The 16201-nt window shown below is 40.1% G+C and overlaps 1 protein-coding gene across 8 annotated transcripts in view; it reads right to left on the reverse strand.

The window, feature by feature from the left end:
* Positions 1-8410: 8410 nt before the first annotated feature.
* The window catches only part of PPP4R4 (protein phosphatase 4 regulatory subunit 4), a 417794-nt gene continuing 410003 nt past the window's right edge, over positions 8411-16201 (reverse strand). For all 8 annotated transcript variants that reach the window (XM_033953260.1, XM_033953256.1, XM_033953258.1 and 5 more), the window contains one exon: positions 8411-9526. In XM_033953260.1, the coding sequence (XP_033809151.1) occupies positions 9502-9526 (25 nt within the window). In that variant the 3' untranslated portion in view covers positions 8411-9501. The remainder of the gene's footprint in view (positions 9527-16201) is intronic.

Raw genomic sequence — 16201 nt, forward strand, 5'->3', positions numbered from 1 at the left:
GATCCCAAGTAGTAAAGCAGATTTTATGCTGCTTATCCTAGAGAAAAACAGTGGATTTCCTCAAATCATCTCAGTAACGGCCTATGGACTTCCCTTTTAGGAATTTATTCAAACCTTTTTTAAACCCCACTAAGCTGATTTCACCACATTCTCTGGCAATGAATTCTAGAGTTTAATTACATGTTGTTTGAAGAAATATTTTCTCTGGTTTGTTTTAAATCAAGTTTATTTTAAAATTTCTTATGCCGCCTAATCAAACCTTCAAGGCGATGTACAAAGAAATATCAAAACAGTGTATCAGAGTAAGTTACAAAACAATTAAAAACTAATTGGGGAAAGTGACAATTTTTAGTAACATGGACAAATGGAAATGAAGGGAAGAAGGGCTGGAACTACAATTGGTAGAAGAAAAAAGAACATTTAGGGAAAAAACAAAAGCAAGGGTGTCTAAAGATAAAAAAAACCTTACCAAAAACTGGTTCGCCCTTAAAAGAGCAGTTTAAGTATCAAATGCATCAAGAAATAAAAATATCTTTAATTTCGCCTTAAAATTGGCAAGACTTGTTATTTCACGTAAGTGATTTGGAATACTGTTCCAAAGTGAAGGGGCACTGACGGAAAAAATTGTAGCCCTAATTGTATTGATATACTTCAACGAGGGGATAGTAAAAAGGTTATGAGCTGTGGACCTTAAGGACCTAGTTTGAGTATAAGGAATAAGTAAATTGTTAATAAATTCAGGTTGATTTTTTGCTCTGGTTTTAAAAGTAAGTAATACAATTTTGTAGGTGATTCTATGTTCTATTGGAAGCCAATGAGCTTTCTGTAAAAGGGGAGTGACGTAATTCTATTTTTTTGCATTAAATATGATTTTTACTGCGATATTTTGTATTATTTGAAGTCTTCTTATTTCCTATTTTGTAATGCCTTGTAATCTATACATGAAATAACAAGTGAATGGATTAGGACAGTGTTCTTCAACCTTTTTACACCTGTGGACCGGCAGAAATAAAAGAATTATTTTGTGGACCGGCAAACTATTAAGACTGAAATTTAAAAAACCCATTTCCACCCCATCTTCACGAGCTCGGTCCCCGCAAACCATCTGATCCCTTCTGCACAAACCGCAGTTATGATTTTATATTGAACGTATTTTATTAAAGTCTAAAAAGAAACAATATTCTGAACAAATTGATTTTATAAATACAAATAATACAGGGCAAGGATCAACAAAACCCCTGTCTCCCCTCCCCTTCACATATATCCCCTCTACTATCAAGAAAACTGAACAAGCCAAGTTATTATAGAATGCTACACAGAAATATCATGCTAACAGAATACTGCAGTCCCCAGTTATGTCTCTAGCAGGATATATATTTCAAATCTGATATATTCTAATGACAAAATATAAATAAAATTATTTTTTTCTACCTTTTGTTGTCTCTGGTTTCTGCTTTCATCTTCTTTTCACTCTTTTCCTTCCAGTGTCTGCCCTCTCTCTTCAATCCAGCATCTGCGCGTTCCATCCACTGTCTGCCCTCTCCCCCTTCCATATGTATCTGACCTCTTTCTATTCCCCTCTCCCCTGTCCATCCAGCCTGTGCCTCCTTTCTCCTTTTTAACATCATTCATTCCAGCTTCACTGCTTTCTTCATTTTTATCTCTCCTACACCAGATCTAGCATCTTTATCCCTCTCATTTCTCTGCTGACCCCCTTTCCAGCATCAATCTCTCTCTACTTTCTCATTCCTCTCTCCCCTTTCCATCTGATCTCTCCATTCCACCCTGACCCCCTTCCCCTCCTGTAATCTCCCTGCCAGCTGTTTCCTTTTTTTCCTTCTCCCTTCCCTTCTTCCCCTATCCAACAGTAACTCTCTTCCCTTCCCTTTCGCTCTTCCTCTCCCAGTAGCATCTCTCCTTCTACCTCCCTCCAGGACCAGTAGCATCTCTCCCTTTATCTAGCAGCTTCCCATCCCCAACAGTGGCTTCCTCCCCTTCTAGCAGCTCTCAGTACTTGCCTGCAGCAGTGATTTACTTAGGCAGCCTTGGGTCAGTTGCCGCCTCTGAGGAAAGAGAAAGTTGCCGGTGAATCACTGCCCTGGCAAGAAGGAGAGCTGCTGGGAAGGGAGACAGCCACTGTCGAAGGCTCCCCAGGATCTTGCTCACACACACTGACCATCTCCCTTGTACCTGCAGCTCTTTCCCTTCCACTTGCACCTTCCCCGCGGCCCGCTTCAGCAACTCAGCAGGTGCGGCGCTCAAGACAGGCTGCCGTCGTCGGGACCTTCACTCTCTGAGTCCCGCCTATTTTGTTTCAATATCCTGTTTCCGAACAGGCGAGACTCACAGAGGGAAAACCCCGACGTCGGCAGCCTGTCTTGATCGCCTGAGGCTAGGAGGAACCGCAGTCGGCAGGAACCATAGTCGGCAGAAAATTTAACTGCCGACTCGATCTCGCTGGCCCTGTGCGGACCGGCAAAAATTTTCTGCAGACCGGCACTGGTCTGTGGACTGGCGGTTGAAGAATAGTGGATTAGGATGTTCAGAGAAGTGGGCTCTAACAATTTGCTAGAGCTTTGATCATATGTAAACGGTGGAAACAACGTTGAACAATAGAACTAATATATAAGTGATAATAGAATTTACTGTCAAATGTCACTCCCAGCAATTTTAGAGAAGGACTGTCAAATGTCACTCCCAGCAATTTTAGAGAAGGTACCACTTTGATAGGAAGATTTTTAAGTATTAGTGAAGATTGAAGAGAAAGGCCGTCTTAGTAGCATCATTACATGCCCCCTAGTCCTAGTATTTTGGAAAGAGTAGGTAAGTGATTTACATCTATCCTTTCCACTCCACTCAGTATTTTATAGACCTCTGTTATATCATGCCTGAGCTGTCTCTTGTCTAAGCTGAAGAGTCCTAGCCACTTTAGCCTTTCCTCATAGGGAAGGCATCCCAAACCTTTTATCATTTTTGTCACCCTTCTCTGTACCTTTTCTAATTCTTTTTTGAGATACGGCAACCAGAACGGCACACAATATTCAAGTGATACAAAGACAATATAACATTTTCATCTTTGATTTCCATTCCTTTCCTGATAATTCCTACCATTTCAAGTTTCAAGTTTATTATAAAATTTGATTAATCGCCTATTCCAGATTCTAGGCGATGTACACTAGATAAAAATACAAAATATGGGAAACAAATCTCACAAACATGAATCTAGACAAATTAACTCAACAGATACAAACATTCCTATACAAAATTTAAGTCTATTAAATATAATAACTTATACAAACGATGTCAAAACAAGAGGGAAAATTATTAAGAAATTACAATCAGTATTTAAGTCAATACATTTAAGGTAAAAACAAAAGGAGGGGAAACAAATGTAGATTATAATGAAATATTGAATAAAGAGAGTCAATAGCATTTCGTTTACTCATTAAATGCATCTTTGAAGAGAAAACTCAAGTTTGATCTTAAATTTATCTAAATTCTTTTCCTCTCTGATATATAGTGGGAGGGCATTCCAGGACTGAGGAGCCATTACTGAAAAAATAGTGTGACGCCTCGTGTTAATAACTTTCAACGAGGGAATGACCAATAAATGTTGGTCATGTGATCTCAGAAATCTAGAGGTAGAATAAGGAATTAAAACTCTAAAAATAAAAGCAGGGGTTTTAAATAATAAAGATTTAAAGGTCAGCAGACATAGTTTAAATAATATACGATGAGCAACCGGGAGCCAATGTGCTTTTTTAAGTAATGGAGACACATGATCAAATTTTTTGGCTTTATAGATAATTTTAATAGAGGCGTTCTGAATAATTTGTAGACGTCTAATTTCCTTTTGCGGCAAACCTTTAAACAAGGCGTTACAATAGTCGATTTTAGAAATTACTAAAGAATGAATTAGAATATTCAAAGACTTTGCACATAAGAATTTGGCCACAGAATGAATTTGGCGAAGTCTATAGAAAGTTGATTTGACCACCTGGCTTATATGATCATGGTAAGATAGTTTGTTATCAAATATTATTCCGAGAATCCTGATATTTTGAGTCGTCTGCAGGGGGATACCTTTAATAAAAATGGGAGAAGAAAGTCTACAGCAGTCCTTCCATGGAAAGAGCATAATGTTTGTTTTGCTAATGTTCAAGGCTAGTCTATTTGTATCCAGCCATTGATGAATTTGATCTAGCTTTCCATTTATAGCTGCTATTTCTTGTGAATTATTAGGATCAATCGGATGTAACAACTGTATATCATCCGCATAAGCGAATACCGAGAATCCAATAGACTGACATAGAGTCATGAGAGGCGCAAGAAAGATATTAAATAGAATAGGAGAAAGTATTGATCCTTGAGGAATACCATAAGGTAATGAAAAACTTTCTGAAATTGTATTATTAAAGAGGACAGTGGAAGAACGGTTTTCAAAGTAAGACTTAAACCAGAGCAAAACCTGATCAGTAACGCCGATGGATTGAAGTCTATCTATTAAGAGAGTGTGATCAATAGTGTCGAATGCAGAAGAAAGATCAATTGAAATCAATACAACAGAGGTATGATGATCTAAGTGATATAATATGGATGATGTCATACCTATTAGGGAATGTTCTGTGGAATGATTTTGTCTGAATCCTGTCTGATTTGGATGTAAAACATTTGTTTTTTTGATATATTCTGATATCTGGTTAAACACAATTTTTTCAGTTAATTTAGTTAGTTTTTTCATCAGAGCTTATTTTTTGATCTTTTAGAACTGGACATATAGTTGATTTTTTCCATGCTAATGGCACAATACTTTGTTGTAAACTTATGTTAATTAGTATATGCATGGAAGGACCAAATATTGAAAAGTATTTCTTAAGAATAAAAGGGGGGATGGATTCTGTAAAAGATCCTTTGGTATTGGTAGTTTTAATAATCAATTCAAGATCTTTGAGACTAGGAAGATTGAATTGAGAACATTTTGAGGAAAATAATAGATTAGTTTCCTGATCGGGCGCAAGAGTGGAATGTTGTTTTAACAAAATTTTTTTCCTAATATTATTAACTTTATCCACAAAACAATTTGCTAATTCTTGTGCTGTTGGAAGGGATTTAGAATCTTGAAAATAGTTTTTAGACTGAGGATTAATTGATTTTAGAATACCATATAACATAGAAGTATTTTTTGCTTGAAGAATTTGCCTGGAATAGTATGTCGATTTAGCTTGAATTATTTTTCCTTTGTACATAGTTGCTTGATCTTTAAATTTTAATAAATTTGAAGGACTTTTGTCTTTCCTCCAAATTCGTTCCAATGAACGAAGCTGCTTTTTAATTAAATTGAGTTCAGCATTAAACCATGGATTGATCTTCTTTCGTGATGATATATATTTTGTTTGGGTTGGAGCTAATTTATCAATTAGAAACTTGGTAGAATCTAGCCATTTGGTTAAAAGATCTTCTAAAGAAAGTGATTCTAATTCCGCAAGGTCAAGGCTAAAATTTGCAGCAATTAATTCTGAAGATAATTTGCTAAAATCTTTAAACTTACTAACTTGAGAGATTTTCTTTGGTTTAGAAAGTACTGCTATGTATGTTATCGTTATTAAAAAATGATCTGACCATGGTACTGGTTGACATGAGTGTGATTGGAATTTATTAATTGTAGATAAAGGAGTTATAATCATATCAATCGTATGGCCCGCTTGATGTGTTGGCGTTGATAATAGAGGGGATAGATCTAACTGCTTAAGATGGGAAAGAGTGTCTTTAGTATATTTATTATTTAGATCTTCAAAATCTAATCTAATCTAATCTAAACCTTAAGTTTATATACCGCATCATCTCCATGAGTATGGAGCTCGACACGGTTTACAAGAACTTAAAATAGTGGGTAGAGAAGAAGAAAAAGGATTACATGAAAATGAATATTAAAGTCTCCTAAGATCAGGGGATTAATAGTAGAAGATCCAAAGTCAAATAGGAGTGATTGTAAGTGAAAAAGATTTTCACAGTTAACGGGTGGTGGAAGATAAATCAGGAGTACATCCAATTTGGGTTTAGTCCATATAGAGAATTGTAAAAATTCAATTGGGGCATTTATTGAAGAAGAGTCTAAACCTACTACTAATGAATCTTGAAAGATGACTGCTAAGCCACCTCCCCGTTTTAGGAAGCGATGATTGAAAAGGAAGGAGAATCCTGGGGAGCAAGCGTAAGAAAGGTAGGCTTCCTCCCCCTCGGTAAGCCAAGTTTCTACCAAACATAGTATATTATAAGATGACTGGATAATAAGATCTTTAATCAGATATTTATTTTTAAGAGAACGAACATTTATTAACCCTATTTTTATTTGATCAGATTTTACAAAGCCTACAGTTTCATTTCCTGATAGATTAGAATGCTGAGGGAGCAAAGGAATATTAAACCTTTCTATATTTCATTTGCTTTTTTAGCCGTCACCGCACATTGAGTTGAGGGGTTTAATATATCCTCAACAATGACACCTAGATCCTTTTCCTGGGCAGTGACTCATAACATAGAACCCAGCATCATGTAGCTATAAGTTCAGGTTCCTCTTTCCCCACTTGCTCAGATTAAACACCATCTGTCATTTTGATGTCCAGTCTCACAAGGTCCTAGTGAAATTTTTCACAATCCTCTTGTGATTTAACAACTTTGTGTCATCAGCAAATTTAATTATCTCACAGTTATTCCCATCTCTAGATCATTGATGTTAAAAAGCAGCAAGACACATTTATCCACTCCTAACCTAGCTACGATTCAAGCACTTTTCTGACTTCATGTGCAACTTTCTTTAACTCAGCCCCTTATTTTCTATCTTCTGTTACTCTACCAATCCCCCTCCCCCTTTTTCAAAACCACACAAGAGAACATAAGAACATAAGAATAGCCAATGGTCCATCAAGCCCAGTAGTCCGTTCACACGGTGACCAATCCAGGTCACTAGTACCTGGCCAAAACCCAAGGAGCAGCAGCATTCCAATGCTTGCGATCTAAGACAAGCAGTAGCTTCCCCCATGTCTTTCTCAATAACAGACTATGGACATTTCCTCCAGGAACTTGTCCAAACCTTACTCTACAGGTCCTGGACCTGATGGGCCGCCGCGTGAGTGGACTGCTGGGCATTATGGACTTCTGGTCTGATCCAGCAGAGGCTCTGTTTATGTTCTTATGTTCCTTAAAACCAGCAACGCTATCCACTCTTACCACAACCTCTGGCAATACGTTCCAGAGCTTAACTATTCTCTGAATGAAAAACTAGTTCCTCTTATTGGTTTTAAAAGTATTTCCCTATAACTTCATCGAGTGTCCTCTAGTCTGCAATTTTTAACGGAGTGAAAAATTGATCCATTCAGGATTTTGTAGACTTCAATCATATCTCCCCTCAGTCGTCTCTTTTCCAAGCTGAATAGCCCGAACCTTTTTAGTCTTTCCTCATATGAGAAGAGTTCCAACTCCTTTTATCATCTTGGTGCTCTTCTTTGAACCTTTTCTAGTGCTGCTATATCTTTGAGATACGGAGAACAGAATTGAACGCAGGTGAGGTCGCACCATGGAGCGATACAGAGGCATTATAACATTCTTAGTCTTGTTAACCATCCCTTTTTTTAATCATGCCTAGCATCTTGTTTGCTTTTTAGCTGCCGCTACAATGACACCCAGATCTTTTCCTTGGGCGCTAATCCCCAAGGTCGATCCTAGCATCTGGTACCTGTGATTTGGGTTATTCTTACCAATGTGCATCAAATTTCTATTTGTCCACATTAAATTTCATTAGCTGGTGTGCTGAATGCTCTGCATAGCTCCAAAGTTCATACGAGCTCTATAACTGTTGACGTTAAAAAAACTCTTGTGCGGTTTTGTAAAAGGGAGGTATATGTCCCAGCTTTGCTTACACCTTAAGCCAGGGGTGTCCAATGTCGGTCCTCGAGGGCCGCAGTCCAGTCGGGTTTTCAGGATTTCCCCAATGAATATACATGAGGTCTATTTGCATGCACTGCTTTCATTGTATGCTAATAGATCTCATGCATATTCACTGGGGAAATCCTGAAAACCCGACTGGACTGCGGCCCTCGAGGACCGACACTGGACACCCCTGCCTTAAGCTATTAAACTGTTTTATAGTATATTGTGTTGACATTGTAATGTAGCATACTCTGCATTGCTATTTGAATATTTTGACTGCTGTAACTGTCTATTGCTTAGGTCTGACTTATTCTTGCTGTACACGGCCTTAAATGAATTCCTTCAAAAAGGCAGTACATAAATCCTAATAGAGAGTTAACAAACACTCACCAATGTAAGCATGAAATATGATAGAACACGCAGCATATGTAATATGTTGGAGTGCAATAAAACATTCAGATTTAAATTGAATAACTGATATGTTTAAAAGCCTTTATTATTTATTAAATTACAAAATAAACATTGCAGAAAAAGACCAATAGAACATTTGCTGTTGTTGCAATCATGCGTTTACTGCGCAAACTTGGGTTTTCACTTAATTGTTCATTATTTCACACTGTAAATTAGGCACATATACATATATAGGCATTCACAAATTAGATTATCTTTATCCTATATCGTATCAATAAAATAGAAAAGATACTTATTTGATATCAATATAGTTATGCTGATTGCATTTTGAAATAACGAAGCTGATAATAGCTCCATACCTCTTGAAATATTGGCATTTTAAGCAAAACTATGTTCTCCACCAGCAAATTTGAACTGAAACATTGGCATTCATACAAGCATCTGCAGTCGATGTAACTGAAGCATGATAGCTTGACGTAACAGCTAATTAAAAGCTAGATTCATCATTTTAGATTACTAAAGAGAAAATACAATTTGAAATACTACAAATTAAACAAAGTATTTACAAAAAACTCTTTTATGAAACAAAAGGATACAATTTTGATGAGAGTACGAGTATTCACTCAGACATGACAACATATTTGTAAAGGGATTCTTATAAATTGGAGTTTGTGCTTATTAATAAACATATGGAAATTCACATCAAGGGGATTCCATTCATAAACCACAGGACTGGCCTCTGACAATTTTTAAAGTTCTTGTTAATTTTTTAAGTCAATTGTATATTAAAAGTAGATGTTGGTAATTGTTTAACATAGAGGCTGATCCGATATTATTGATTTCCTGAAGCCAACCCGGGCTCCAAAAGGTTTAAAAAAACCTTGGATCATTAGCTGCAGTCAAGTGACTAATATAAACTGATGGGGGGGGGGGCAGCATTTTTGGACCCCGTCACTGTAACAGAATTTTGCAACCAATGCATTATTTCCAAACCGATGAGTGCTGCTGGGGAGGAGGAGGGGCAGCAACACGTTCATTAGGATTCAGAAGCGGGAAAAGTAAGTTCACATCTCGGTTGTCTTTTCCTTTGAAAAGCACCAGCTGTTGCTCCAGCGTCTGCTGCCTTCAGCTGTCTTTGGTTTGCCTCGTTGCCTGCCACATGATTTAAGTATTGGATTTTCTGTTTTTGCTTCATGGAAAAGAAGAAACACGTGTGAGTGTGAAAATCCACACCAAGATACACAGTGAAAACAAACAGGCCTAAATTTCTGCCCTTTTTAGCCACACCTGTAAGTTTTCAGCAGTTATACTTATAAATTCATTGACCAAGATTTATGAGCCTGGTACTGAAAATCAGTGCTAAGCTCCTAACTTTTTACCCTCACCCTAACTCCACCCCTTCTACCACCCACCTTTTATACTCCTAAATTTTGGGGTTCAGTGAAATCTCAAGCATCAGCATCAGCTTTTGTTGATATAATGAATCCATATCAGAAAGTAATAAAACAAAAAGAAACTGCTTCCAAAAAAAAAGTATATGCAAGACGTATGGAAGGACTGACCAAACTCAAAATGATGCTGCGAGAAAGAAAAGTCGCTGCAAAATGGAGCCGCGTTAGAAAGCAAAAGTAATTGTAGGCTGTGTTTGGCGCCGAGAAAAAACGTAAGGAGGCGTGTTGACGTCTCAAAACAGGTCGTGTAAGGTAAAAGATGAGTATGAGCTAGACTTGATGACGTCACAAAAAAGATCCGTGTGAGGGAAAAACCAAAATCAATACGAATGGACATAAGAACAAGAAAAACCCGGGCATAAGAGCAAAAAGGCTAGTTCTGGGCAAGAAAAAAAACTAGGCTGGTACTAATCTATTCTAAAGGCTGGCTCTGAACAAACTCTTTTTACATCCAACACACTTGATATTTTGTCATCCAACAACCTTTATTTGTCCCTTTTAAAAAGATTATGTCCATTCATATTGATTTTGGTTTTTCCCTTACACGGATCTTTTTTGTGATGTCATGTGATGTTTTTAGTTATGCCACCTTTTTATTGTTGTGATGACACTTTTCTGCTTTTAATGGTGCTTGTTTTTGTTATATTTATTCTTCACTTTTCAGAAACCTCGTTTTTTGCTTGATTGTATGTTATTTGGCGCCATCTACTGGATAGGTCTGGTTTTATCCGTTCCACTCTTTCTAATTCTATTTTATTGATATCTGCTGGTCTTATTGGCATGTCGTCTCATATTTATGGTTTTTCATGTCTCATCTTTTGACTTGCTTATTATTTTTTGCATTGTCCTGGCATTTATGGTATTCATGTTCCATTACATTGCTTGCTCATAGTGTCTGTGCATATTACATTGTTTACAAATATATGGCTTTTATATTTCATAATTTATTGTTTTATAATGTTTATTCATGCTAACTTTTCATAATTTTCAATTTGTATTTATATTTTATGCAATGTCCTGTAAGTGTACACCTTCAGTTTTTCTCAAGGTTTAACCTCCGGTACATTTTACATTTATATGTATTTTTAATTTGTTGTGTTTTATTGTTCTGTTCTTTTAAGCTACTTTTTAAAACATAAGAACATAAGAATTGCTGCTGCTGGGTCAGCCAGTGGTCCATCTTGCCCAGCAGTCCGCTTACGCGGCGGTCCTTAGGTCAAAGACCAGTGCCCTGAGACTAGCCTTACCAGCATACATTCTGGTTCAGCAGGAACTTGTCTAACTTTGTCTTGAATACCTGGAGGGTGATTTCCCCTAAAACAGCCTCTGGAAGAGCGTTCCAGTTTTCTACCACTCTCTGGGTGAAGAATAACTTCCTTATGTTTGTACGGAATCTATCCCCTTTCAACTTTAGAGAGTGCCCTTTCATTCTCTCTAACTTGGAGAGGGTGAACAACCTGTCTTTATTTACTAAGTCTATTCTCTTCATTATCTTGAATGTTTCGATCATGTCCCCTCTCAGTCTCCTCTTTTCAAGGGAGTAGAAAGAGGCCCAGTTTCTCTAATCTCTCAATGTACGGCAACTCCTCCAGCCCCTTAACCATTTTAGTCGCTCTTCTCTGGACCCTTTCGAGTAGTACTGTGTCCTTCTTCATGTACGGCGACCAGTGCTGGATGCAGTATTCCAGGTGAGGGCTTACCATGGCCCGGTACAGTGGCATGATAACCTTCTCCGATTTGTTCATGATCCCCTTCTTAATCATTCCCAGCATTCTGTTTGCCCTTTTCGCTGCTGCTGTGCATTGCGCGGATGGCTTCATCTACTTGTCAATCAGTATACCCAAGTATCTTTCCTGGAGGGTCTCTCCAAGTACTGTACCAGACATCCTGTATTTTGTATAAGATTTTTATTACCAACATGCATCACCTTACACTTATCCATGCTAAATCTCATTTACCTTGTCGCAGCCCATTTCTCGAGCGTGTTTATGTCATGTTGCAGGTCTTCGCAATCCTTGTCTTCTCTTCTCTGAATAACTTCGTATTGTCTGCAAATTTAATCACCTCACTCATCGTACCAATTTCCAGGTCGTTTTTTAAATATGTTGAAGAGCATGGGTCCAAGCACCAAACCTTGCGGCACTCCACTCATGATGCTATTCCAGTCCGTGTATTGTACATTTACCCCCACTCTCTGTTTCCTATCCGCTAGCCAGTTTTTAATCCACGTGAGTATTTCACCCTTGATTCGATGGCTCGCAATTTTTTGAAGTAGTCGTTCATGCGGAACCTTGTCGAACGCCTTCTGAAAATCCAGATATACAATGTTGAGTGGGTCACCCTTGTCTATCTGCCTGTTTACTCCCTCAAAGAAGTGCAGCAAGTTCGTCAAGCAAGATCTTCCTTTGCTGAAGCCGTGCTGGCTTGGCCTCATCATACTGTGCCCGTCAAGGTGATCAATGATGTGGTCTTTTATCAGCGCCTCTACCATCTTTCCCGGTACCGAGGTCAGACTCACCGGTCTGTAGTTTCCCGGATCTCCCCTCGAACCTTTCTTGAAGATCGGCATACCATTCGCCACTTTCCAGTCTTTCAGAATCCTTCACAATTTGATCGACAGATTGGCTATTAGTTGAAGCAGTTCAGCTACAGCCCCTTTCAGTTCCTTGATTACCCTCGGATGGATGCCATCCAGTCCCGGGAATTTATTGCTTTTAAGCCTATCAATCTGCCTGTCAACCCTGTCAGTTTTCCGTCTTCATTTCCTGCATATAGCCTGTCAGCTTGCGGTATGTAGTGTATATCCACTTTGGTATATCTTCGGTAAATACAGACGCAAAAAATGTGTTCAGTTTGTCGGCGATGGCTTTGTCCAACTTTAGCACTCCCTTTATTCCATGGTCATCCAACAGCCCCACCACTTCCTTCGCGGGTCATTTCCCCTTAATATATCAAAAGAATGGCTTGAAGTTTTTTGTCTCCTTGGCTATTTTTTCCTCGTAGTCTTTTTTGGCCCCTCTTATTGCCTTATGGCACTTGTTTTGATGTTGTTTGTGACCTTTTCCATTTCTTAAACGAAGTCTTGTCTCTGATCGTTTCCTTCACCGCTATAGTGAGCCACGCTAGTTCCTTGTTCTTTTTCCTCTTGGATCCCTTGTAGATACGCAGTATATATAGATTTTGCGCCTCAGTGACTGTGTCCTTAAAAAAGAACCATGCTTGCTCTGGTATTTTTACAGTACTTATCCTCTTCTTAATCTTCTTCCCCACCATGAGTCTCATCCCTTTATAATTCCCTTTTCAGAAGTTCAGTGCCGTGGCCCTCGTTCTGGATCGATGTTTTGCCCCTGTGTCCAGGTTGAAGCGGATCATATTGTGATCACTGCTTCCCAGCGCCCCTTTTACTTCTACACCTTGCGTCGGTCTTTGTAGTCCATTTAGAATTAAGTCCAGAATTGCATTTCCTCTTGTATTTTCCTTGACAAGATATTCCAGGAAGCAATTGCCTTCAGCACCCAGGAACTTGGTCTCCCTACTGCAGCCAGAGGTGCCTAGGTTCCAGTCTATCTCCAGATAATTGAAATCACCCATGATAACTGCGTTGCCTCCCTTGCAGTTGAGTTTAATCTCGTCCATCATTTCAACATCAATTTCATCAGACTGCCCTGGGGGTCGGTAGTAGATGCCGATCTTCGTTTCAATTCCATTTGTTCCCGGAATTTTGACTCATAGAGACTCTACCTTATTTTTCATTTCCAATGTGTTCTCTCCGGTAGACTCAATTCCCTCTTTGACGTATAGGGCAATACCCCACCTTTTTGACCCACTCTGTCTCTACGGTATAGCTTTTATTCCGGTATCACAGTGTCCCAGACGTTTTCCTCGTTCCACCATGTTTCTGTGATGCCGATGATGTCACGGTTATCTTTTTGTGCCATAGCTTCCAATTCCCCCATCTTATTCCTTAGGCTCCTTGCGTTTGTGTACATACACTTGAGTTTGCGGCCTGTTACTTTCTTGCATTTCCTTCCCTCTTGTGTCCTTTCGATCCGTCAGGATTTCTGTCTTGCCTATGATCCGGTAAGTCTTCCCTGCTATCTTCCTGCACGTTACCCTCTGGGTATACCGGTTCCCAAACCATTGACTCTTGGTTGACTGTCAGCTTTCCCCTTCTTCCTAGTTTAAAAACTTCTCAATGTCTCCCTTGATGTTGCTTGTAAGTAGCCTTGTTCCGTCTCCACTGAGGTGGAGTCAATCCTTCCTGAATAACTTGCTCTTCCCTCAGAACATCGTCCAGTTGCGCACGAAGTGGAATCCTTCTTCCTCACACCAGTGTTGCAACCACGCACTGACTGCTTGCAGCTCCGTCTGCCTCCTCTCATCAGCCCTGGGCACCGGTAGAATCTCTGAGAATGCTACCCTCGGCGTTCTGGTCTTCAGCTTCCTTCCTAGCATCCAGAACTGGTCTTTCAGTCCTTCCCTGCTGAAGTCCCTGTTGCTCACATTGTTTGTCCCCACATGGGTCACCACTGCTGTATCTTCCTCTTCCATGCTGTCGATGATCCTGTCGATGCGGCTCACTAAATCTTCTATCTTGGCTCCCTGTAGGCAGGTTACCAGCCGATCCTGTCTTCCTCAAGCTATGTGGCTGTCGACTTGTCTGATGATGGAGTCCCCCATGACAATCGCTGTCCTCTCTGTCTTCTCTTGTCTCTCCAGCCGCAGGTCTGTGTCCCCAGTGTATGTCCATCTCTCCGGCTATAGGTCCGTGTCCTCTGTGCACTTCCATCTTCCCTCAACCTGGTGTTGGCTTGCGTTGGACTCATCTTCCTGTGGGTTCCCTCTGCTGTTTCCAAGTGTCGCTGCTGTGTCACCCATTTCTTCCTTGTGGTTGTCCTCCAGGTGGTCATCAATTCCACTGTTGCTGGTGATTTTCCACGGCCTCCCTGTATGCCTCCTCGATGAACTTCTCTATTTCCTAATTTCTTCCTCAATGGTTTCCTCTGTATTGAAGTTTTCTGCCTCTCTGTCCTCCTCCTCCACTGCTCGAAGTGTTTCTAGTTCCAGTATTATGCCTTCCAGGAGTCTAACTTGTTTCTTCAGGCCCTCCAGTTCCTCGCATCGAGTGCATACATAAGACCGCCTCTCAGAGGGGAGGTAGTCATACATATGGCAAACGGTGCAGAAAACTGAGTAGCTTAACATCCTGCTTCTGTCTGCTGCTTCCATTGCTGTCCGCTTGTTGGTCTGCTGGCTGAAGTGGTTTTTCCCTGGTTCCTTATGTAGCATCCGTCCTTGGTGTTACTGTGAGGTCCCTCGCCTGATTTTAAGCCTGCTACCCTTGATTGCTTGTGTGTCCTCTGTGTCTGCTGTGGTTGCCCTCTGCTCTTCTTGCTTGCTTGTTCCTTATGTGTTCTCTGTGTCTGCTGTGGTTGCCCTCTGCTCTTCTTGCTTGTTTGTTGCTTGGGTGTCCTCTGCATCTGCTATGGTTGCCCTCTGCTCTTCTTTGCAGTGACTCGACCCTTTGCAAAGGCGCTCTTGCTAAGGCGAGCGCCTTTAACACTCGCCTTCGACGCGCGCCTTACAGCCATTGGCCCCTCCCCTTTTAAGGGGGAGCTCCGGATCTGAGCTTTGCTGACATCAGAGAGGTGGGCAGAGTTACCTCTCGCCGTTGCCTCTCTCGCCTGCCTTCTCCTGCCCTTCCCCTTCTTAATCTGTTCTTTCTCCTCAGCTAATTTTCCTCCTTCTCCTCCTGCCTCCTGACTTCTCCTGGCTGCCCTGCTCTCTGGGCTGCTGTGGTGTTCTTGGCTCTGAAGAAGGCCTTTGTGGCTGAAACACAGACTGTGTTGGGGTCCAGTATATGTTTTATTACTAAGGACTTTATGGGGTCCAGCATATGTTATATTACAAAGGCCTTTATATGCCTGCCATGTTTTACCTACATATTTGTGTGATTTTAATTGAAATTGGTTTGATATTTTAAATAAACGTATTTTCCCTTCCCCATTCTTTTCTGACTCTAATAAGGCTGCCCATAACATCTGAAGCTGTCATTCACATCTTTGTGGGGAGGGAGAGGGTCAGTAATCACTGGGAGATCACAAGGGGGGTTATGCCTTTATTGTTCCAGTGGTCATCTGCTCAGTTTGGGTACCTTTGTGCCACTTGATTATCAAAACAGGTCTAGCCCCAGACATCCAAACTGTGCCCTGGCCATTTTCTAAAATGTTAGATTATTGCAGAAAACGTCCAAATCATAAGCCACCCTAGTCCTGCTCAACCCACACCTCCTAGATACTGTGCAGATGAATAGCAAAGAAATCCATCCACAAAATGAGTTTTAAAAATAGCGAATTGGAAGAGAATGGCGAGAAAAACATCCCCTTTATGCCACTTTTTGGATGCTTTTCAGT

Source organism: Geotrypetes seraphini, chromosome 7 (genome assembly GCF_902459505.1).
Source record: "Geotrypetes seraphini chromosome 7, aGeoSer1.1, whole genome shotgun sequence".
Classification (NCBI taxonomy): Eukaryota; Metazoa; Chordata; class Amphibia; order Gymnophiona; family Dermophiidae; genus Geotrypetes; species Geotrypetes seraphini.